Source organism: Micromys minutus, assembly GCF_963924665.1.
Source record: "Micromys minutus genome assembly, chromosome: 29".
NCBI lineage: Eukaryota > Metazoa > Chordata > Mammalia > Rodentia > Muridae > Micromys > Micromys minutus.
This window is the reverse complement of record NC_137964.1, coordinates 4073961-4096114: the sequence shown is the minus strand read 5'-3', so window position 1 is coordinate 4096114 and position 22154 is coordinate 4073961. Positions and strand designations below refer to the sequence as shown.

At 48.2% G+C, this 22154-nt stretch overlaps 2 protein-coding genes across 6 annotated transcripts in view; both read left to right on the top strand.

The window, feature by feature from the left end:
- The window catches only part of KPNA7 (karyopherin subunit alpha 7), a gene marked incomplete at both ends in the record, with an annotated part of 51442 nt that extends 49301 nt beyond the window's left edge, over nucleotides 1–2141 (top strand). The window contains one exon of the mRNA XM_080941005.1: nucleotides 1607–2141. Within this exon, the coding sequence (XP_080797131.1) occupies nucleotides 1607–2141 (535 nt within the window). The remainder of the gene's footprint in view (nucleotides 1–1606) is intronic.
- SMURF1 (SMAD specific E3 ubiquitin protein ligase 1) overlaps nucleotides 1961–22154 on the top strand; it is an 82259-nt gene continuing 62065 nt past the window's right edge. For all 5 annotated transcript variants that reach the window (XM_080940707.1, XM_080940705.1, XM_080940706.1 and 2 more), the window contains exon 1: nucleotides 1961–2279. In XM_080940707.1, the coding sequence (XP_080796833.1) occupies nucleotides 2225–2279 (55 nt within the window). In that variant the 5' untranslated portion in view covers nucleotides 1961–2224. The remainder of the gene's footprint in view (nucleotides 2280–22154) is intronic.

The following is a 22154-nucleotide window of genomic DNA, read 5'->3' as shown; positions in this document are numbered from 1 at the left end:
GAGGGGAGGACAAAGGTGCAGGGGAGAGCCAAGGAGAGGGAGAGAAGGAAGCCTGTGTGTGTGTGTGAGAGAAAGACAGAGAGAGAGAGAGAGAGAGAGAGAGAGAGAGAGAGAGAGAGAAAGACAGAGAGAGAGACAGAGAGAGAGAGAGAGACAGAGAGAGAGAGAAAGACAGAGAGAGAGAGAGAGAGAAGAGAGAGACAGAGACAGAGAGAGAGAGAGAGAAAGACAGAGAGAGAGAGAGAGAGAGAGAGAGAGAGAGAGAGAGAGAGAGAGGGAAGGAGAGACAGAGAGACAGAGAGAGACAGAGACAGAGAGCAAGGTTAACCTCAGTTCTGCTCCACTGTGTATCCCCCACCCCTTTCTTTTCTTGAGGCAGAGTCTCTTGCTGGCACAGGGCTCCCCAATTCATAGAGACTCACTGGTCTGTAAGCCCCAGTGGTCCTTCTGTCTTTATCTCCCAGGGGCTGGATCACTCAGACTCACCAACACACCTGCTCCTTGGGGCTAGAGAGATGCTGAACATTCACAAGCACCTGTTGCTCTTCCAGAGGACCTAAATTCAGTTCCTAGTACCCACATGATGGCTCACAACCACCTGTTTCAGATCCAGCACCTTCTGATGCACACACACAAACACATACACAAAACACTCATATATAGAGGACAGAAAAAACTAAAAAGCTTCACAAAACTTAGCTTCTTGTGCTTGCACAACAAACACCTTACTATTCTCCCAACAACAAACAAAGACTTAAATTCATTTATTCCGCCCTAGGGTCTGTCTCTCAGTGACAACTGCTTAGAAATGGAAACAGAATCTGGATTAGTCGTTGCCCATACATGATCCTATTCTTAGATATTTTCCCATTGGGCTGCACAGGCTCATAAAAACCAAATTGCCTAGGACAGGGACTGGTACAAGCCTGTAATTCCTGCACTCAGGAGGCTGACTGGGGGACCACAGTTTTGAGGTCAGCCTTAGCTACAGATAAGACCCTGTCTCCAAAGAGGGTGGTCAAATGTTGTGGGTAGCTGGTTCTAAGGAAGCCACATAAAGCCACCACAAGAATCTGCTTATGAAATAAATTAGGTTCATGTCAGTTAGGTGTGAGTTTTGTAAATATACGCGGCCTTTTCAAGAACATTTTATTTCCTCTCTAGAATGCGTTACCATAGAGATTGGTTTGCTTGCTGGGGAAAGTACAGCTTTTACTTTTTACCTGCCTGACACTCTGGGGGTTTAGCGGTGGGTTCATCGGAAGGCAGGGAATCGCAAACCTGACTGCTTACTTTTCTGGGTTAGTTCAATTGCATGCAGGTCCCTAACCGCAAAACCACCACTTCTCCATTTACATCCTTCAATTTACATCCTTCATCTTGCTTAGCCGGTCCATATGCCGCACTTCCTGCGAGTCTAGCCACTTTGTCAATCGAATGCACCAGTTGCTCAGGGCACATCCGACACTAGATCATTGCGGGAAGTCTTCCCTTGGAACTTGCAGGATCAAAACGCTATTTTCTCAAGAACGATACAATACGCGTGCCCATGCGCGCACGCGCGTACGGTTCTTGGGGTTTCACGCAACACCCTGGCTTCCATCAGGAGCCTTGGAAAGTCCGACACTGAAGAAACAATCCGTTCCCCAAATCGTTGCACAAGCAAACCAGTTGGTTCTGAGATTGTGACTAAGAACCAGCTCCGACTGCGCCGCTGGTGTGTGCCTGTGTGTCTATGTGTGTGGGGTGGTGGTGGCGACGGTGCCAGTTTCAAGGCTCCCCGCCGGCTGCAGGAACCTTGCAGATCCCCAGACCCCCTTGCGCGCGCCCAGGACAAGCGCGGTCGGCGTAGCGTCGCGCTCGGGCGCGCGCACGCACGCAAGCGCGAGGCCGCGCAGGGCCGGGCCGGCACGGCGGCGGGCGCGCGCAGCTCGGGAGGCGGCGGCGGAAGCAGCGAGGGCGGCGGGCGTCCGGCTGCGAGCGCGGCGGCGGCTCCGAGCTGGGCCAGCCAGGGACGAGTCCGGGCGGCGGCTCGGCCGAGCGCTCGGTTCTTCGGTTCCAGCCCGTGGTCTCCGTCCAGACGCCTGCGCCGCGCACTCGGCGTCCCGGCTCGGACCCCGGCGCCCAGCCCGTGGCCGTAACCTTGAGGCGGCGGCGGGGCCGGGCCGGGCCGGGCTGGGGGGCGGCGGCACTGGATCCGAGGCCGGCCGGCCGCTGGCGGGAGATGTCGAACCCCGGGACCCGTAGAAACGGCTCCAGCATCAAGATCCGTCTGACAGGTAGGCACGACAGGGCCGCGGCCCTCGCGCCCCCAGGCGGTCCCAGGGACCCTGCGGACTCCCGCCCCGCCCCCCCTGCACCGGCCGTTGTCCCGGGACCGCTGCACCCCCTACGGCGTGCGCCCCTCGCTCGCGCTCCCGGCCCCGCCCCCCGGGTGCTCTGCAGGCGCCGCCCCTGCCGGCCCGTCCCCTCCCTTTGCATCAGGCCCCGCCCCGACACAGCAGGACACGCCCCGCTGCGGCAGCCCCGCCCTCCCTCTGCATCAAGCCACGCCTCACTGAACCACAGACTCGCCTCCTTCCTTTACTAGGCTCAGCCCTCGACTCTTCTACAGACTCCCACCCCTCCCCCTCACAGGCTCCACCCCTTGACTACTTTGTAGCTTTGGTGCCCCGCCCTATGGCTCCTTCCTTTGCATCATTCCCCGCCCCCTTCTTGTTCTGCAGGCCCAGGCAGCTGGCTTTTTATGCATTAAGTCTGGCTTGTTCATACCTCTATCATAGATTCCACCCCTCTGACTGATTCACTTGGCACCGCCTCTGGCTCCTCTCTCTTCAGGTTATCTTCTAACTCCCCCACCCCCACTGCTCCCTACCATCAATTGCATATGGGCCACGCCCCCTAGCTGCCTTCCTCTGCCCCCCACCTTACCCTTCTGGATCACGTCCCGCCCCCTAGCTCCTTCACAGGACCATCTCCTGGATCTTCTTTCTGCCCCACACCTACCCTCAGCTGCAAATAAGTACTGCCCCTCGGTGCCCTCCACAGATTTAGTGGTCTTCTCTTGACACGGCCCCCAGGACCCTCTGATCCACACGTACTCCCTCCCTGCTCTTCTCCAGGTCTTGTACCCTAGCTCCCACAGCCACACACCTACTTTCAACTTCATGTAGATCCCGCCCCCTCGCTGCATCTCCTTTTGCTCTTTCCACCCACGTCACATTTTCATCATCCATCTCATCTCCCTCTCGATCCTCCTACCTGCCGTCCCCCTCTAGTTCCACCCCTCACTACCCTCCCACCTGTCCCTCCGTTTCCCTTGCGGCGTCTCAACACTTTCTTTCTTTCTCTATCTTCCTACCCTCTCCCGTGACTTGTTGTCTTATCACTTTTCCCTCCTGATACCTTCGAATCATCCCACCCCACCCCCTACTTGTCTGCTTTGCTTCTTTTTGCTGTCCTACCTCCTCACCCACCCTCTCCTCATCCCCATCTCTGTAGCTTCGCTCTCCTCTCTAGGCTCCTCCTCCTCCACTGTCCTTCCCCCCCCCAGTCCCGCCCTCATCTCTGCCTGATCCCGCCTTATCTTTCAGTCCCGCCCACTCGCTTCTGTCTTACAGCCTCCACCCTTCAGTCGCAAATTCCTCAATCCTGTCTGGGACCAAACTCCTGTCTCCCAGTCTTGTTCTCACTTCCCCCACTTCATCAATGGTCCAGACCTCTTCAGTCTAGTCCACTTCCGTTCTCCCTGAGGCCAGGCCACTTAGTACTCCAGAGTCTGAGTCTTTAGTTCCTGCCTCCTTAGTAATGCCTTCACCCCCTTGCCACATCCTTGAATCCCCCTCCCACACAAGTTGAGCTGTGGCAGCTGCTCCAGTGCAGGCTCCTTGCTCCCCTCAATCTTCAGAGTTCAGGTTTTCTAGACTCTGTAGTGCCACCTTCAAAGGTGAGCGCAAAGCTTGTGTGGGTCTGAGGGCAACAGGGTGGTTTGCATGCAGGTGAGAGGCAAGCTCTCTGTCATAACTGCCACTCTTCGCGGGTCCAGAGTCTGGCCCGCTGCCCTCGACTTCCCCTTGCTTTCTCCTTTCCCTGCAGACTGTACCAGTTTGAATCCATCCCTAAGGCTGCACGGCAGGGTTGGCGGAGGGCCTGCTTTGGGGCTTTCCAGCTCAGAAGAGGAAATACATTGTTAAGTCTGAGGCCTTGCAGGGATTTCCCTGGATTTTTCTGTTCAAGGCAGTGTGGTCTGGACTAAGGTTCTCTACTTGTCCTTTCAGGCTGAGCCTTAGGGTAAGGCCTGTGATCATGGTGGAAATTCTTGGAAAGTTTGTTCTGTTTGAGAAAAGATTGACAGTTTTTCTCTGAAGATGTCAGAGCAGATGACCCAGACCCTGGTCATATTGGACATCTTTGCCTCTGGACAGTAACTGGAGACTTGCTCAGTGGATGCCGTCACGTGTCTCTCTGTTAGGAAGAGAGGTTCTTTGACAGTCAGTCATCCTTGGGAAAGTTTGCTCATTGACACTGGGCTTTGATTTTGGTTATAATCCAGGTTGGTTTCAGCCTTCCTGTTAAAGTGACTGATAGAAATGATAAAGTAGAAATAGAAATGAGATGAGTAGCTTAGAAATATTAATTGTGGAATTTGTATCAGATATCTATGAACAGATCCTCGTCAGCTGGTAAAAGGGAGGCTTTCATGGGTTAATTTGGTACTAAAGACTTGGAAAGCATCAGCCTGTTCGGTGGCTTTTGATGGGAAAGGGCTGGGAATGGGTTAGTCACTCATGGTCTGAGAGCAGCTGTGAGCGTGACCACACGACTGGGGGTTGGTGGATGGTGTGTTCGTGTGATGACAATCAGGAAAATCTTGGAACCAGCCATTTTATTGAAGATGAGGTAGGTTTGCCTTCATCTTTCTGCTGTTACAGGAAGTGAGAATGATTGGGTAGCAGTCTCTCCAGAGATAAACACTGTTATGGAGTCTCAGCATGTATTTATGTATTTGTATTTGGGGAAATTAAGGATGAGAGCTATTGGAGCTGGGGAGGTGGCTCAGTCAGGAGCGTGAGGCCTGAGCTGGAGCCCCAGCCCCCACTTAAAAACTGAGTGTGGTTGGCTGAGAGCTTCACCTGATCAGTGAGCCCCAGTCCTGGTAAGAGACCCAATCCAAGGTGATGGCTCCTGAGGAACAGCACCTGAGCTTGACCCTCTAGCTTGTGTGCACACGTGTACAGGTATACCTGCATGCACACCAAACCAAATACATAGAATAAAAAACCAAGATGGCTGTTAGTAACCTTGCTGTTGAAAAGCACACAGCACAGAGACGTTGAAGACACTAGAGTGGCTGTCATGTGTTGAGGACTTTGGGATTTACAGTCGATGGCCTTTGGGGAGCAGAGCCTGTCAAATCAGGGCACCCTGGTCAGGCTACCAGTTGCATGATGTACAGCCAGGGCCAGTACAGGGTCTTAGTTTCCTCATTTGAATGAGATTTCAGCCCCATTATAAGCATCTTTGATCTCCTGCACGACCCATCAGTGTGGTTACTACTTCACAGTACTGTTGGCCTGTGTGTGCTTTCTGTTCTCAACTCAGAGACTCAGAAAGTTGTGTTAAAGGGCAGCACTTTGGTTTAGTGTGTGTCAAGCCTTCATTTGGTCCATTAGTGTTATATTTATGCTTGCTTTTTCTTCCCATGGGCCACCCCCCTTTTTAGTTGTTGAGTAATAAGCCAGAGTGTTTTGGAAAGCTGCTCTGGGCACTAGAAAAGAATGTTTGAATTATATAACTTTAATGACTGTCTTTGTGGGATTTCATAGGAACTGTTTCATGAGGTTTAGAGTCAATATGTGCACAGTCTAGTAGTCTTGTTAGAGAGCGTCATCCTGCAGACATCTTAAGAGTTCACTGGAGAGTGACCCTTTTGGAAATTTGGATATCAAATTCATCAGGAGTTGTGGTCCACAGATGAGCCCAGGCTCTGAGGTTCATGTTGCTCTTCAGAAAACTCAGATTTGTCTGTGCTATTGAGCAGTTAGTTGAGCTTCCAAATGCCTCAGCTTTTTTTGGTGTGTGTGTGTGTGTGTGTCTGTTTTTATCTTTTAAAACTCTTTTTAGATTTAGTTGTTTTATGAGTGTAAATGTTTTGCCTGCATGTATGTGTGTGCGTCATATTTGTACCTGGGTCCTTGAAGGTCAGAATAGGATATCAGTTCCTCTGGCCTGGAGTTAACAGTTTCAGGCTACTATGTGGGTTCTGGGAATCCACGCTGGAACCTTTGCCAAGAGTAGCAAGTGTCTGGAACCACTGAACGTAACCATCTCTCCAGTCCCACTTTTATACCTCAAGTTCACTTGGACCTTCTTGTGTTTTCTTGTCTTTTGGAGCCAGGACTTTGTCCCATGAAGAGCAACTCTAATTTGCAAGTAGAGGGAGGAAGGCGACCTGGCTTCCAGGTTGGTGTAGGTGCTCAGCAAGGCCCTGCTTGCACTGGACCATTTGAATGCTGTGAACCAGAGTGAGATAGTGTCGTCCTAATTGCTAGGACTTTCAATTTAGCCAGTTACAAGCCAGTCACAATGGGCCTAATTGATTCTAAGTAGTTCTTTGAAAGATTCAAAGTGGCTCTTAAGAAAGACTAAGGGACTTGTTAGGAGTGCTGACTGTCAGTTTGCTCCAGCAGAGAACCCTAGACAGCAGAGCTTTAATCTGACCACTGTATTGTGGTGAGAGATGGTCTGGAGCTTGAGAGGCCATATGACAGCTTATAGCCAGCCGCACCTCCTCACTTGCAAGTACACTTTCCTTTGGGCCCTCCTCAAACCCAGGAAGGCACAGGAGAAGTTGTGCATGCAGGAAGCCTTTCATGTACTGTATTCCTGTCTGTATTTTTAAGTAGTTGTGAATCCACATCAAACTAGATTTACACCGCCAGCCCTTGGTGGGTGGGTTCACGTGTGTGTGTGCGCGTGTGCATTTACACGTATGTAGAGGGCAGGAGCAACGTTTGGTGTTTTCTTCAGTCTCCACTGTTTTTTAAGACTGGATTTTCATTGAACCTGGAGCTTGTTTATTCCACTGGACTTGCTGGGCAGCTCAGCATCCCTGGTCTCTGCTCACCTCCCATCCCCTTCTGGGCCCAGCACTGGGATAGCAGAGCCTTAGTTAAGTAGAATTTCTAAATTCATGTGTGTGTGCTCACTCATGTGTGTATGTGTGAGAGAGACAGACAGATTTCTGGGATTTTTACCTCTCTCGTGTGAGTTTTCACAAACTGAGCTCAGTGGGGTCCTGGAGGCTGTTACTTGTTCAGTATTTTCCTAAAAGACCACCACCGCTGCGTCAGCCTTGGCCCAGATTACTAGTTAACTTACCAGCTAACTAGGTTCACTTGTGTAATACACTGTGGCACTGGTTAAAAGTTAAAATAGCCAAATTATGGCCCAGTTTCCACCCCAACAAAACAAATCTGTCTTCACAATGCTCTTGGTTTTCTGGCTCAGGATTCTTACATGGGTCGGGTGTTTTTTGTAATTTTAAAACAATGTTGAAAGTTAATTTTTCGTTTTATTTTGTTTTTGTTTCTGTTTGAGATGGGGTAGCCCAGTGTAGTGTCTGTTCTAGAACTCACTCTATAGACCAGGCTAGCCCCGAACTTAGATCCCTGCCTCTACTGGGATCAAAGGTATGTGCCACCATTGCTCAGCTAAAGTTAAAAGTCTTTAAACAAATGTAGAATTAGCTGGAGGTTTGTAGGTGGGTTTTCTGTAGGGAAGGCCACAGCCTATACTTGTGTGTGGCTCTGGCTCCTTCCTCTTCCTTGCTCCCTCCCTGCTGGAAGGTTCCTAGGACAGCTGAATTAAAGGGGAGCCTGAAGGAAGGGTCTCAGAACCAAACAGAGCACAGCCCCTTGGATTTGGGCATCTTCTCTCTCAAATGCTAGAACTGCTACTGCGCTCCAGACCAGATGTAACCCAATTAGATATTTGAATGAAATGAGATATTTCTACACTTCTGGGTTAGCGGGAGTGGGTGGAAGCTGTTCAGTGTTTTAAAACAAGGCTTAAGTGATGGGAGGTTGCTGGAGCTGGTGCTGCACCCCATCTGCAATCTCAGCTGCGGGCACCTCCATTGCAGCTGAAAGGAATTGTAATTGGCTGAGGAAAGTATGCATCAAGCATCACCAGGCAGGAATACCCAGCTGCTGGCTAAGAAAGTTTTAAGCTCTCAAATCAAACTTGGATGCTGCCCCAGAGTGGAACCCAGGGCCGATTTGGTTGGAGCTGGTGGCTGGGGTCTGTCTGTAGACGCCAGCTCTGCAGAGATGGCATTTTCTGGTGCTGTAGTGAGTAACTAGGAATCAGGTGTGAATTACCTTTTCCAGAAGCACTTCGGTCAAGGAGGGGGATGTGTAGAATTGGCATCTTGTCATGACTTGTGTTTTCTTTTTCTTTTTTCTTTCTTTTTTTCTTTTAAAGATGTATTTATTTTATTTATGAGTGCACTGTATCTGTCTTCAGACACACCAGAAGAGGGCATCAGATCTCATTACAGATGGTTGTGAGTCACTATGTGGTTGCTGGGAATTGAACTCAGGACCTCTAGAAGAGCAGCCAGTGCTCCTAACCACTGAGCCATCTCTCCAGCCCAACTTGTGTTTTCATATCTGAGACAGGAGAGACATCCCCCTTTTCATATCACTCAGAGTCTGACCAGAGTGGGTTAATATTTCAGCGAATAGTTGTGATTCATTTATAATATAGGTAGGGTAATGTAAATGCAGAGCTATATGTGGCTGTTCCGTCACCCTTCTTTCCTCCCTGCCTTTCTGACTCATGTAGTCTGGCAGGACAGAGCTTTCCTCTCTCTTCATCAGAGCAGCAATTACCTGCCAGAGACCTCCCCTTAGCAGAGGGCTGTGGGGACGGTAGCTGGCACTTCTCCTGACCTCTGCCATTCCCTCCTGCACCTCATGGCTTGTTGCTTATAACTTTGTCCCTATTGCACATGATTTTGTGGTCTGAGGAGGAGCTAGGATGTGTAGTGTGTAGAGGGGTAACTGAAAGACAGGGCTCTGTTGGTGCCTGTCCATGCTGGGGTACAACTTGATGGTGTGGCTGCTCCTGTAACTAACCCCCGCACCCATAAGTGAGCCCAGTAAACTCATTGATTCCCCAAGCTGCACTTTGGTTGTCAGGGGTGGGGGTGTTTGTGTCTCTGCTGGGAGGAGTTCTCTGGTGGCCCCAAACCCATTATGCAGCTGAGTATAGCTTTAGTCTTAGCGCTAGCTTCTCCTTCACTCTTGGTTACAGTTGCAGGCATGAGCTGCCTTTCTCATGTACTCAGGGCTGGGCCTCAGACCCAGGGCTTCATGCTTGCCAGGCAGGCCCTCCACCTGCTGAGCTATATTCCTGCCTTTCATTTCTTTCTGTGCTGCTGGAGGTCAAACCCAGGGCCTTGGCCCCTGTAGGCGGGTGCTCTGCCACCACTAAGTGGCCTCTCTGTCCAGCTGTTATTTCTCACACCTCCATAACCAAATAGACCATGATTCTCAACCTCCCTAATGCTGCGCCCTTAGTACATACAGTTCCTCATGTTATACTGACCCCAACTATAACACTATTTTTGGTCCTACTTCAAAACTAATTTTGCCTCTGTTGTGAATCGTAATGTAAATATGTGATAAGTGACCCCTGTGAGAGGGTTGCACCCCACAGCCCAGGTTGAGAAACACTGAAACAGACAATTAAGGTAATGCTGCACTTTGAGACTGAAGATAGTCTGTGGAGCTGATTGGTAAACATGGAAAATAATTTTCACACACAAACCACAAACGCTTCATTTTTCTGTGTATTCAGAAAGTTTGCTGGTACAATAGTGTCGATGACCAAATGAGGAGCCGTGTGTGTGGGTGGGGGGGATGTAGTGTCCTATTGTATCACTGTCCCCTTTGCTTTTCTTGAGACAAGGTCTCCCCACTGAGCCAGGAGCTTGGCTGGTGGCTTGCCAATGCCATTGGTCCTCCTGTCCCCACCCTCCACAGTGCTGGGGTTACGGTTGCTTCTGTGGATATGCCTAGCTTTTTATGTTGGTTCTGGGTTCCCATGCTTGCACGCAGTATCACTGAGCCACCCCTACCCCTAGCCCCCAGCATCATCTTTAGTGGTGAAGCCTTGGACAGATGATTAGGAACACTTAGTTCGGTGGCAGATTTGATCATGGTTGTTGTTAGCTGGAGGAGGATGTCAGAGTGGGAAATGAGGCAGCTGTTGTAGACTGAGTGTACGTTATGTTTGGAGACAGGGTTTCCTGTAGCTGAGGATGACCCTGGGGAAGCCCCCATCTCCCACTGCTGGGATTTTACAAGCATGATGGGTTTATGTTCTTAAAAAAATCTAAATGATCAGCTAAAAACCAGTTACAAGTTGCAGGCTGTTAGTAAAGTTAGTTTCTGGTAAAAAACTGAGGCGAGCATGCAGTTGGGAAGGCCCTTGTCACCTTTGTGGCTTTGTTAGTGTGTGAGGTGGGTTCAGAGTCAGTGAAGGAGTGGGCACTCGGGGGCATGGCTGGAGCACAGGAAAGAGAAGGTGGTAGATTACAAACCTGGGGAAGGACACTGCTTTGTTGCTCTTACACCATCTTCTGTCCCTGTATTGTCCTCTCCTTCCTCATCTTCCTCCATCTTCTCCCCTCCCCCACACCACACAGCACCCTCACTTCAAAGAAGAAATTCTTTATGTAGCCCTGGCTGTCCTGGAACTCACTCTGTAGACCAGGCTGGCCTCGAACTCAGAGATGTCCTTCATGTTCGGCCTCCTGAGTGCTGAGATTAAAGGTTTGTGCCTGGCCCAAATGTATTTTAAAGATTACAATAGCATCCCATCATATGCCTATGTTTTGGGATGTTTCCTCACCAATCAGTATCCTGGAAACTGCAGAACAGGACACTTGGAACACCTGTCTTGCTTGGGATAAATTTCTCTTTTTGAATGTTTATTTTGATTCCGACCTTGCTCTGTCTTGCTACAGCATATCTCAAGTGTTTGTGTCAGACTCAGCACCAACCAGCTCTCTCACGTAGCTCATGAGTGATTTATTTATTCAGGGACATCTCTAACTTATTTCTGTGAAATACTCTGCATTGTGCTAGGTGTGAAGTGTTAGCAGCATTTTAAAATCAGTGTCATTGTGTGCCTGTGCTGAACCTAAAGAGTTTGTCTGTTTTACATTTGTTTGGTGTGGGGGCAGTGATCTTGTGGGGTCTGTCAGACACAACACATGGAGGTCAGAGAACACCCTTGGGAGTCAGTTCTCTCTTTGTACATGTGGTCTCAGGTAAAAGAGCAGAGAAAGTGGTAGCTCCTGTGGACCTTGTTGTTACTTTAGATCTTTGGGATAAAATCCAAAGCAGTTTTCATTTGCACTTCAGTGTCTGATTTGTCACAGGAGTGCAAGATGACAGGTACTTGCTGGTGACACTCTGGCTTTAGGTCCTGCCCAGCACTTGACAGTGTCTCATAATTCCCAGGGAGCTGCAGACAGCACACACTGGGGCAGCACACCAGGATGAGCTCACAGCACACACTGGGGCAGCACACCAGGATGAGCTCACACAGAGGTTTTTCTGTGTACACTTTTATTTCTAGGTTAAAAATTAGCATGATTTATTTTATTTCCTGGAAACACATTGTACTAGAGAGAAAAAGGATGTTCTCTCGTTCTAAGTGAGGAACTGCCTTCTGAGAGGATGCAGGATACAAGGAGATACTCGTAACTGCAGTGTGTGGCTCTAATCAGACAGAGTATTAGTGGTTATGTATAGAAAGGGGCTGTGTTTAATCAGTGTAACTTCTCTTAGGTCTTAGAGAAGATACCTTTTATTTAGAAATTTATTGCATAGAAGTCAAAAACACTTGGGGATAGCAGTTCTTTATCACACCATATGTGTTCTGGGGATTGAACTCACTGTCAGGTTTGGAGGTAAGAGCCTTTTTTGACTGAGCATCTTGCCAACCCACTACTTATAAACTGCAACAGTCTTGGTTATTTTTTAGAAGACCTTTTTTTCTTCCTGCAGTTCTGCAAGGTTGGAAATTTAATGTAATGCTTGCTATTTGTTTGTGTATTTCTGTGGTTTTGTATAGTTTTACTATTTAGTCTAGACTGGCCTTGAACTTAAAATCCTCGTTTCAACTACCTGAGTGCTTGGACTACAGGTGTGTGCCATCATGTGTGATTCTTAATAGGTGTTTTAACTATAACATGGTTTGAAGGTATTGATTTATTGGTCTGTTTATTTATTTTGTGCTTGGAATCCAACCTAGAGACTTGTACATGCTAGACAAGTGCTCTCCCACTGAGCCACAACCCAGCCCCTCACTGGGGGATTCTAGGCAGGGGCTCTGCTATTAAGCTGTATCCCTAGCCCTCAAAGGGTCTTTTTGATTCTCTTTTGCTCACAAAGGAAATCAAGCATCCTTCTGCATTCTTTATCTCATTAAATTTTCCAGTTGCTTAGCTAAAAACTCCAGATTGTTCCTCATACCTGATTTATCCTGGGGCCTCTGTCTCTGGTGCTGTTGTTTATCTGTGCTCTATCCTCTCCATGCATCCCCATTGTGGCCAAAGTTTGATCATCTTTTCCCTGTCTAATATAGATGCTCTCCAGTCATTAAAACCATCAGCTACCATGTAACTTACCTTCACTGTGTCAGAAATACTCAGAGTGGTTACAACTGGGTATGGCAGTGTCTGCTTGTAGTTTGAGCACACAAGACACACAGGCAGGAGAACCACCAGTTTCACACCAGTTAGGGCACATAGTAAGACATTTTAAAACAAAACAAAGCTCAGGAGAAGGGGTATGTGCGGGGAAGGAGGTAACAGACGTTCTCGAAGCTTTAAAGCAGAACTGGGTGGAGACTGGCTGTCACTCCACCTGGTCTCCAGCTTCAGCCTTTGCCCTTACTTCTTGTCCCCTCCCATAACAGGCTGAGGCTGGTCAGTGGTCTGTGTCACTATGAGGTGGAACTCTCCATAGGCCGATGACTTAGCGATGGCTACAAACAAGCTGAATCACATCCAGGACAGCCGCACAGGACAGTACATTCCACACCCAAAAAGCCAGACTGAAGACTTTCATTTGAGACTTGATTGTGCCAAGTCTCCTGGGTACAGAAGTCTCCTGAGTTGGGCTCTCTGTGTCTGTGTGTTGAGCTGGCTTTTTCCTAAAGAAGAGAGCAGTTCTTGTGTGTTTGTGTTTTGATGGAGGTATTTAGTGTGTTTGGTTTAGTGCTTATGTGTGTCTGTGCATGTACATATGAGTACGTGTGGAGGTCTTCCTGACAGAGTCCTTCATCAAACCCAGAGCGCACCGTCATCCAACCAACTTAGCCGGGATCCCTGTCTCGGCCACCCAAGTGCCTGCATTATAGGCAACAGCTACTCCTGCCCACCTATGTAGGTGGGTTCTGGGAATCCAAACTCTGGTTCTCATGCTTGTGGGGAAGTTGTCTTATCCCTTGAGCCTGCTCCCCAGCCCTGTGTTGGTGTGTTAAGACTGGAACACAGCTGTGTAACAATCGAGCATCTAGATCAGTGGCTCTCCAGCAGTGGCTTTGCCTTCTCCAGAGCCCCTCAAGGTACTGGCATACATTTTCATTTGTGTTGACGTTGTACATGCTTTTTGCAGACCCCACTGAAATTCAGTTCAGATTGTTGGCAGTGATGGAGAAACCTGGGTGTTGGTTGAGAAACAGGGTGGTTGTGTGTAATGTTGACACCTGTCACCGTAAACCCTTGTCTTCATGCACAGACACAATAGAAGATCACCATTGTAATGAAATCTGGCCCACGTTGTGGTTGGTTACACTAAACAAGTAGACAGCAGAAGGGAGCAGTGGGGTACTCCCTGCTGCAGTGGCCCCAGCCTGTGCTTTTAAGCTTCTCTCTCAGCCACCCAGATTGTCACTATCTGGAGGAGCAGCCTGGCTTTGAACTCTGTATCGATGGGCTCACATACTGTCTTCTTGTCCCCAGCCTCAGGTCGTTTTTGTGAGATTTGTGCACATGGTGTGCTTGTGGACCACCTGTTCTTTTTGTTGCTCAGTACTCTGTGACATCATTTTATTATAAGGGAAGACAATTCTGTGCCAGTGTGTATGTGTTTGTGTGTGTGCGTGTGTATAGCACCATCTTGTGTTGTGGAGATACTATCTTGTACTTTGAGACAGTTTATTCTCTGCCCTTCACTCTCAGCTCCCAGCCTGCCTCTGGAGCATAGGGGGTCTTACTTTCCTCCCTCTCTCCTACGTCCTTCCTGACTGCTGTGAGAAGTAGACCCACTTTCAGCAGGATTCTGCTTCATTCTGCATCGCACAGTCTGATTGTCTTTCAGTTAAATTCTCTGGCAGGGTTAGGGACTGTTCTTCAGCTGAGGTTTGCTCTTGTTCTGGTTTTCATTTATAAGGTACAATTTTTCTTTCCAGTTACTTTTCAAAAGCAGGGTACTTTCAGATTTAAGTAGCAGAAAACCTAGCTTAAATTGGCTCATAGAGAGACTTGGTCTGTTCATTAAAGCATCCTGAAGCAGTTGCGGTGGCCGGGGAGGGCCTGACTCCTCTTCGTTTCTTCTTGTGCTCTAAGGTGCAGTTAGGGGCAAACATGACTCAGTTGGTAGAGTGCTTGCCTGTATGCCAAACTCCATCCCCAGAACCATGTAAAGGAGGTGAGGTGGGGCTTGCTTGTAGTCCCAGGGAGAAGGATCAAAAGTTTAAAGTTATATTTGGTTACTTAAGGAGTTTGAGGTAAGCTTGGGCTACATGATCCTGTCTGAAACAAACAAAAAAAAAACAAACTATTCTACAGAGAATAGTAGATGCTGGGGGTAGTTTTCCAGCTTTAGAGCCAACAAAGACTTAACAATCAGCTTTGACACTGCTGGGCCTTAAGGTCCAAGGCTCTTGAAGTAGTGTCTTTGTGCTAGTGGCTTTGTGTGTGCTGGGTGTAAGGTCAGTGAAGGCTCCATTTAGCGCTGGTCTGAAGAAGTGGCAGGCTTCTTTGTAGTGGTGTGAATGGAGCCAAAGACAGTGTTTGTGGAAGTGCCAGGATCTTTGCTAGGGTTAGGAATGGTCTGTGTGAGTCCATCTCAGTGAGCTTTGTGTCGTGACTGTAACTTGTTTCTGGATTAGCCAGGTGTGTTGGTACATAGGTGCAATCCCAGTTTGCAGGAGGCTGGAGGGTCTGGAGTTTGAGGCCATCATGGGCAACATAGGAGACCCTGTATGAAAACAATATGTGGTTTCCTGGTACTTTATTTGGGACTACTTAGGTACAGACAGTAAGAATGCCTTTTAATGTTTCTTTAGAGAGAACTGGGCATTTCTGAGGAAGAACAACAAATCAGTACATGATCATTGTTCTAAGCTGAATTTAGCATGGATTGAAAAAGATAATTTAGATTTTATGCAAAAGTATAGGTTTTTGTTGTTGTTTTTTGGTAAGTGATTGTAACCCTGCCTGATGACCTTAGCTCACTCAGGCCCATGTGGAAGGAGAGCAAGTTGCCCTCAGTTCTCCACATAGAGGCTGTGGCACAGGCACACACATGCTGGAACCTCTGGGCATGTGGCACACACTTTTTTAATCCTGTAAAGGCAGGTGGGTCTCTGTGAGTTCAAGGCCAGCATGGTCTACACACCGAGTTCCAGGACAGCGAGAACCACATAGTGAGATGGCCTCAAAATAGCAAAAAACAAGACAAGACCTTGAGTTAATGTCTTCCTTTTGACAGGGTCTTATTTTATAGGTCTAGCCTCAAATTTGGGACAGTCCTGATACCCAGCTTCTCAGGTGCTGAAAACGAGGACGCCTGGCTTGTTCTTGGTGTGTGCGAACATTTATTTATTGATGTGTGCCTATACCACAGGGTCTTTGTGGGTGTCACAGGGCAACTTGTGGAAGTTGGTTCTCTCCACGCTGGCCTGAGACTGAGCTCAGGTGAGCATGGCCTGGGAGAGCCATCTTGAGCCTTTAGACCAGCCATTGGAAAACGCAGATTTACATTACAATTCATAACACTAGCAAGATTGCAGTATGAAGTAGCAACAAAAAATAGTTTTATGGTTGGGGGGTCACCATCATATGAGGAACTGTATAAAAGGTTTGCAGCGTTAGGAAGGGTGAGAGTCACTGCATTAGATGACCTGTTGCCATCCTTACTGCCTTGGTCTTGTCTGTCTATCATGCTCATCCATTCATCTGTTCGTCTGTTTGAGACAGGGCCTTTTATGTAACTCTGTCTTGGAACTCACAAAGATCCACCTGCCTCTGTCTGGGATCAAAGGCTTGCACCACCATACCCAGCAGCTTTGGCTACAGAACACAAATTAAAAAAACAGAACAGAACAGAAACAGGAGATGTGAGGGATAAGTAGAAGCAGCTGAGAGTCTGGGATGAAGGCGGTGTCCACTCAGGCTGCTGCTACCCAGACGGTACCCATAGATGCTGGGTACTGCTCCTCTTAGCTAGTTTCAGGGAATCCAGTGTGACTTTGCCTGAGAGTCACATCCCTGCTTGTTTGACACTAAAAAGAGACTCCAGTAGTAACAATAGAGCATTCACTGGAAGACAGCAGACACGCCAAATTGTGACTTGGCGATAGATGGTGTGTGGCTCCTCTGACCTAAGGTCCTGAACACTGTTTGCATATCACACAGAAATGCTGGCTACCCTCAGTTTAAACATGGCACTGGGTGAGCGAGGTTTCTTTCCTTTCCTTTCTTTTTTGTACTAGACATTGTTTGGTCCTGTGAGTTGCAGTGTTGGAAATTAATACACTGAATTATCTTAGGTTTAAGTGAAGTTGGATGACACTCCAGATAGGCATGGGGACATCATTTGCTTTCTTTAGTTTAGAAAAAAAGGATGTATATGAGCCATGTTTCCAGAAACCTGTTTGGAGGCTGAAGGTGGGCTGGGGAGGGGTGGTACTGCCCATCACCTTTTTAATGATTCAGGGTTCTTGGCAGAAAGCCTGCTCTGGAAAACACCTTAGCTACCTCCAAACACTTGCAGCTTTGGAGAACAATGTTGGTGTTTGAAAGCAGTGTTTGTCATTGGGTTTCTACTGTGACTTAACCATGGGCTGTATGCTGCAGGGGCTGAGTGAGTCACATGCCGTCTAGCAGCTGCTCAGTGTGGTAGAGTTGTTATAGGACAAATTAAACGGTAAATGTAGGCTGTCCTGGAATTCATTTTGTAAACCAGGTTGGCCTCAAACTCAGAGATCTGCCTGCCTCTGCCTCCCCAGTGCTGGGATTAAAGGCGTGCTCTCCCACTGCCTGGCTGGCAGCATTTCTGTTAAGAGCCTTGTCTGTTGATCACCGTGGATGATACCCATAAAAAAAATTAGCCTTTTTAAAGTCAGTGTCTCATTGTGTAGTTCTGGCAGGCCTTGAATTTACAGAGAGACCCACCTGTCTGTCTGAGTGCTGTGATTAAAGATGTGTCCTACTATCGAGAGAGAGAATGAGAGAGAGAGAGAGAGAGAGAGAGAGAGAGAGAGAGAGAGAGAGAGAGAGAGAGATAGATGGGGGCCTGACCTACTCACTTCCTGAATTATTTGTGGTTTGCTCCATTGGTTCCGAGTTGCCAGATTCTACTCTTAAAGACAAGCACAAGAGGTGCAGATACCTTGTTGGGTTACTTTGTCTACATTTGGCATGTAAAGTATTTAAATTCCCTTTCTTTCTTTCTTTCTTTCTTTCTTTCTTTCTTTCTTTCTTTTTCTTTCTTTCTTTCCTTCCTTCTTTCCTTCCTTCCTTCCTTCCTTCCTTCCTTCCTTCCTTCCTTTCTTTCTTCCTTTCTTTTGAGACAGAATTTTACTTTGTGGTCTAGGCTAGCCTTGAAGCTTTGATCGTCCAGCCTCAGGGTCCTGAGTTTGGGATTGACAGGAATGTAACATCATGCTCAGCTTATACTGGAGTGGAATTATTTATTATAATTTTATATAAGGTGATTCCAGCTGATGTGGTGACTTATGTCTGTAGGTGGTCCTAGCACTTAAATATGGAGACAGATCAAAGCCATCTTCAACTTAAGACTCTGTCCAAAACCAAACCAAACCAACCAACCAACCCAAATGTGTGTTTTGTTTTAATGTATTCTGAAATAGAAGTGCTGCCTTCTCAAATGAAGAAACCAGCAGGGTTTACTTGCCAGTTTTGTATGGGGCTCACCATAACAGTATCAAAAAATAGGCTTTACCTTAGAAGAGGAAGAGAAAATGACACCTAATTTGAAATAAAGGGAACTACTATCTATGGGGGACAGTCAACCAACCAGAGCCCTTTCCTAGTCTCCGGTGGATCAGTGTGGCTTAGACAGAAGCTTCCCAGCTGGCTTTGCGGGAAGCAGGTTCTGCTGGTGCTGCCCCATGGGTTCAGCTCCAGCAGGTGAGTCAAGGGTTCAGTAGTTCTTGGACTAGCATAGGCTGCGCTGTACTTAGAAAAGAACTCAATAATGAGAAGTGTGCCTCTTAGCCCTGAATTTATTTTAGTTAGTGCTTGTGCCTGCCAGCGATGGAGAAGGCAGCTGAGGACTAGCATGCAGCTCCGTTCTAGAGTACTGGCTTGACACACACAAGCCCTGGCTTCAGTCCCCAGGATCTTGCAGACAAGGGTGGAGCGTCCTGGTTACCCTAGCTCTTGCCTTTTCAGGTAACCCAGACAAAGGGGTACAGTACGTTTTCCCGCTTCAGGGTGTGCCTGAGTGGCTCAGTGAGACCTAAGTCTTCCATTTCCTGGTTGCTTTGCTGTTTGGTGGAATTCAGCTGTGAGAGGTGCGTGTTGCCCTTTGGGATGAGGTGTTACACGATTCCACTCTATCATGGAGTACCCTGAAGCTGTGCGTCTCCCTCAGCCTGGGTCCCTTCATGATCATCTAGAGCCAAGGTGTTTCTTCTTCCCCATCTTCCCCTAGTCAGCAGTACTGCACCAGTAAGGCAGTGTCAGCCAGGGAGCAGCCCTTTTTATATTAATTTGTTTCTGACATCTCAGCCCCTCCCAATTGATACAGCCTGTTTCTTTTTGGCAGCTGTGAAATGCATGATACTTAGAATGAACCCAGTTCAGAAGATCTGGTAGTTTGTTAAAGAACAAAGAACATCTAATTGAAGAGTAACAAATGTTAAAAGTCTTTGCTCCAAATCAATATACACCAATGGACAAACAAACAAACAAAACAAAACAAAAAAAAACCCTTCATACCCACTTGCTAAAATATATATATATATATATATATATATATATATATATATATTTTTTTTTGTATTAGAATATGGACTTGTCAGGTTACTTCTAAGGGAAAATAAACATGAAAGTCATGTCTACGGGCCAGTTCCTTGCAGGCTAGACTTCCAGGATGAAGGGAATTGGAAAGAGCTCCTGTGTGCTCCTAGTTCCATCACAGGGCAGAGGTGGGAGATGCTGACTAAGCTGAGAGGCATTAAAAGTGTTAGGTTGGAAGGGAGCAGCCGCTGGGTCTGAGCTCTCTGGCTGCACAGGGGGACTGTGCACAGAGGTGAGGAGTCAAAGTGGGAAGGGGTGGCAGCCTAGGATTGGAGCAGGGAAGGGATGGGAAAGAAGGGGCTCAGTCTTTTAGCCAATGGCTGGCTGAAAGGTAGGCCCCAGGACCAGAGTCAAGACCTGGGTCCTAACCTTGGCCTGGCTGCCATCTAGCTATGGGGAGTGGTAGGAAGGGCACACAGAGCCCGCACTCTGGTGGCGGCTGCTGCTGCCGCCGCCGTCACTTGGACAAGAACCTAGTGACAGAATGCTGTCTAACGAGGGAATAAATTACCCTCTCCACGAAGTAGGACTTGTCATGTTCCTTTGCTTCTGCAAGTGCAGGCTGACAGGTGTTTTATGGGGATTCCTAAGTTGGCACCAAGTTAAAGCTAAGTGACTTACAGTTTCTTCTAAAAGCAGTTTGTTGTGGCTGGCGAGGTGGTGCAGTGGTTAGGAGCACTACTGCTTTTGCCCACATTGGGAAGTTCACCATCCAGTTAACACCAGTGTGGGGCGGGGAGGTCCAACGCCCTCTTCTGGTCTCCACGGGCACTGTGCTCACATGTGCATACCCACATGGACAAAGTATTTTTAAAGACTTACTGTGTTTAATAATGCATGTGTGGGTGCATGCAGAGTGATGGTGACTGTAGAGGTCAGGGTTAGGTTCCTTCTGAAGTTGGCAGTTGAGCTACTAAAGCAGGTGTTGGGAGTCAAGGTCCGATCTCTAGGGGAGCAGTATGCACCACTGAGCCAGCCTCCTGTCCCGGAATGAAGTCTTTTCAAAGACCCGTGTTTAATAACTGTGTATCGGGCGTCAGGAGGAAGCCGACAGGTGAAGTAATAGAGGCTGAGGCGGAGAAGGAAACAGCGTTGCCAAGTTCCATATTTGGTACAAGGTTAACTTCCTGATTTGGTTTGGGCCTCGCCACCCAGCTGGGATGGCAGAGCTGGGGAAGAACACTCGCTATGGAAGCATGAGGTGCAGGTCTGAGTCCCAGCACCTGTGCAGACAGCATCACCATGAGTGCTTTGTAACCAGGAGCCCTGGGACTTGCTGGCTGCCAGCCTAGCTTGGGGTTCGGTGAGTGTCCTCTGAGGCCAAGTTAAGGCTTTGGCAGTGCCTTGGCTATCCTGCTGACTTACTCTCATCTGCTTCCTTAAACCCTTCTCATAAATTCTAATTGGATCTGGACGGTGGCTCGTTCAGTGGGTGGTAAGCTGCTATTTGTGTGGTGACTTTTCTCCCTCCCTTTTTGGCACGGGGCCTGATCCACTTGTACTCAGTTACTACAGGGAAGGCTGGTCAAGGCTAGAGTATGCAGGCTTGAATGCTTAGTGTGGGGAGGCAGAGCTCCAGAAGCTTCTGTCTGTCTCCTTGCCCTTGGGTCTGTACTGGCCCACCCGAGCTACAGCTCTGTCGCTTTCACACCCAGTGCTTGGATCCACCCCCCTCCCAAGTGTCTAGAACACGATACTGTCAAGGACTAGCTTTAATGCTTCAGAATTGGGATGTAATTCTTTGGAGGGGGCTTCTTTTCTCCTGGCCCCCTTTTATGGAAACAAGGTCAGAGTTAGTATTTTGTTTTAAAAATTACAGGTATTTGTGTCTCCACGTGGGTATGTGCATTTGCATATAGTGCCCACGGAGGCCAGAAGAGGGTGTTGGATCCTGGGGAGCTGGAGTTCCAGACACTTGTGAACCACTCGATGCGGGTACTGGAAACTAAAGTAGGGTCTTAGAATAATAGTGATATAATAATAGTAAATGCTCTTAGCCGCCCAGACACCTCACTCCAGTCTGACAGAAGGTGGATGCAGCCTTGGGGGTTTTAGTCCCTGGCATGTAAACCAGGTGTGCTGATACACGACTGCTCAGGAGGTGCAGGTAGGAGGACCAGAAACTGAGTTATCCTTGGCTACATAGAGAATTGAAGGCCAGCCTGGGTCAGATCTCATCTCTAAAGAAGAAAAGTAGATGTAGGGAAGGGTACACTGACTTTGGGCCGTGTAACCGACAGTAAAGATCTGCCATGATTAGAGCTTCTGTTATTTTCTAAGCAGGAAGTGTGCTGTTCACTCTCATCAGCTTAGGAGGTAGCTTGGCTTCCTGTCCCCGTTTTGGAGACATGCAGGGCAGTGGAGTCCTCGGCCCAGTTCTAACCCACACCCCAGGCCTTGGGCAAATTGGGAGGTTTATCTTTCAGCTCAGACAATCCCTCCCTACCTCATCAGAGTGTTGCAAGGCTCTGGTGAGGAAACTCAACACTCATTGGATGTTCGGCTCCCAGCAGGGGCTGCTGAACTTGCCAAGGGTTTACTTGAGATGTCTTTGTGAGAGTGGACTCAGTGTGGCATGGAGCCCTTGGCTTCTTACTTTACAAACTGGAACTGGAGGAGCGATTGTGTCCTAATTAAAAGTGTGTGTGTGTGTGTGTGTGTGTGTGTGTATGTTTATTTTTAGGGCCACACATAGCCCAGATGGACCCTGAACCTTGGTTCTTCTTTCTCTCCCCTGGTAGATGCTGGGATTAGAAGTATGTACCACTATGCTTGGGCTGTGATTCTGTGGTGTTGGGTG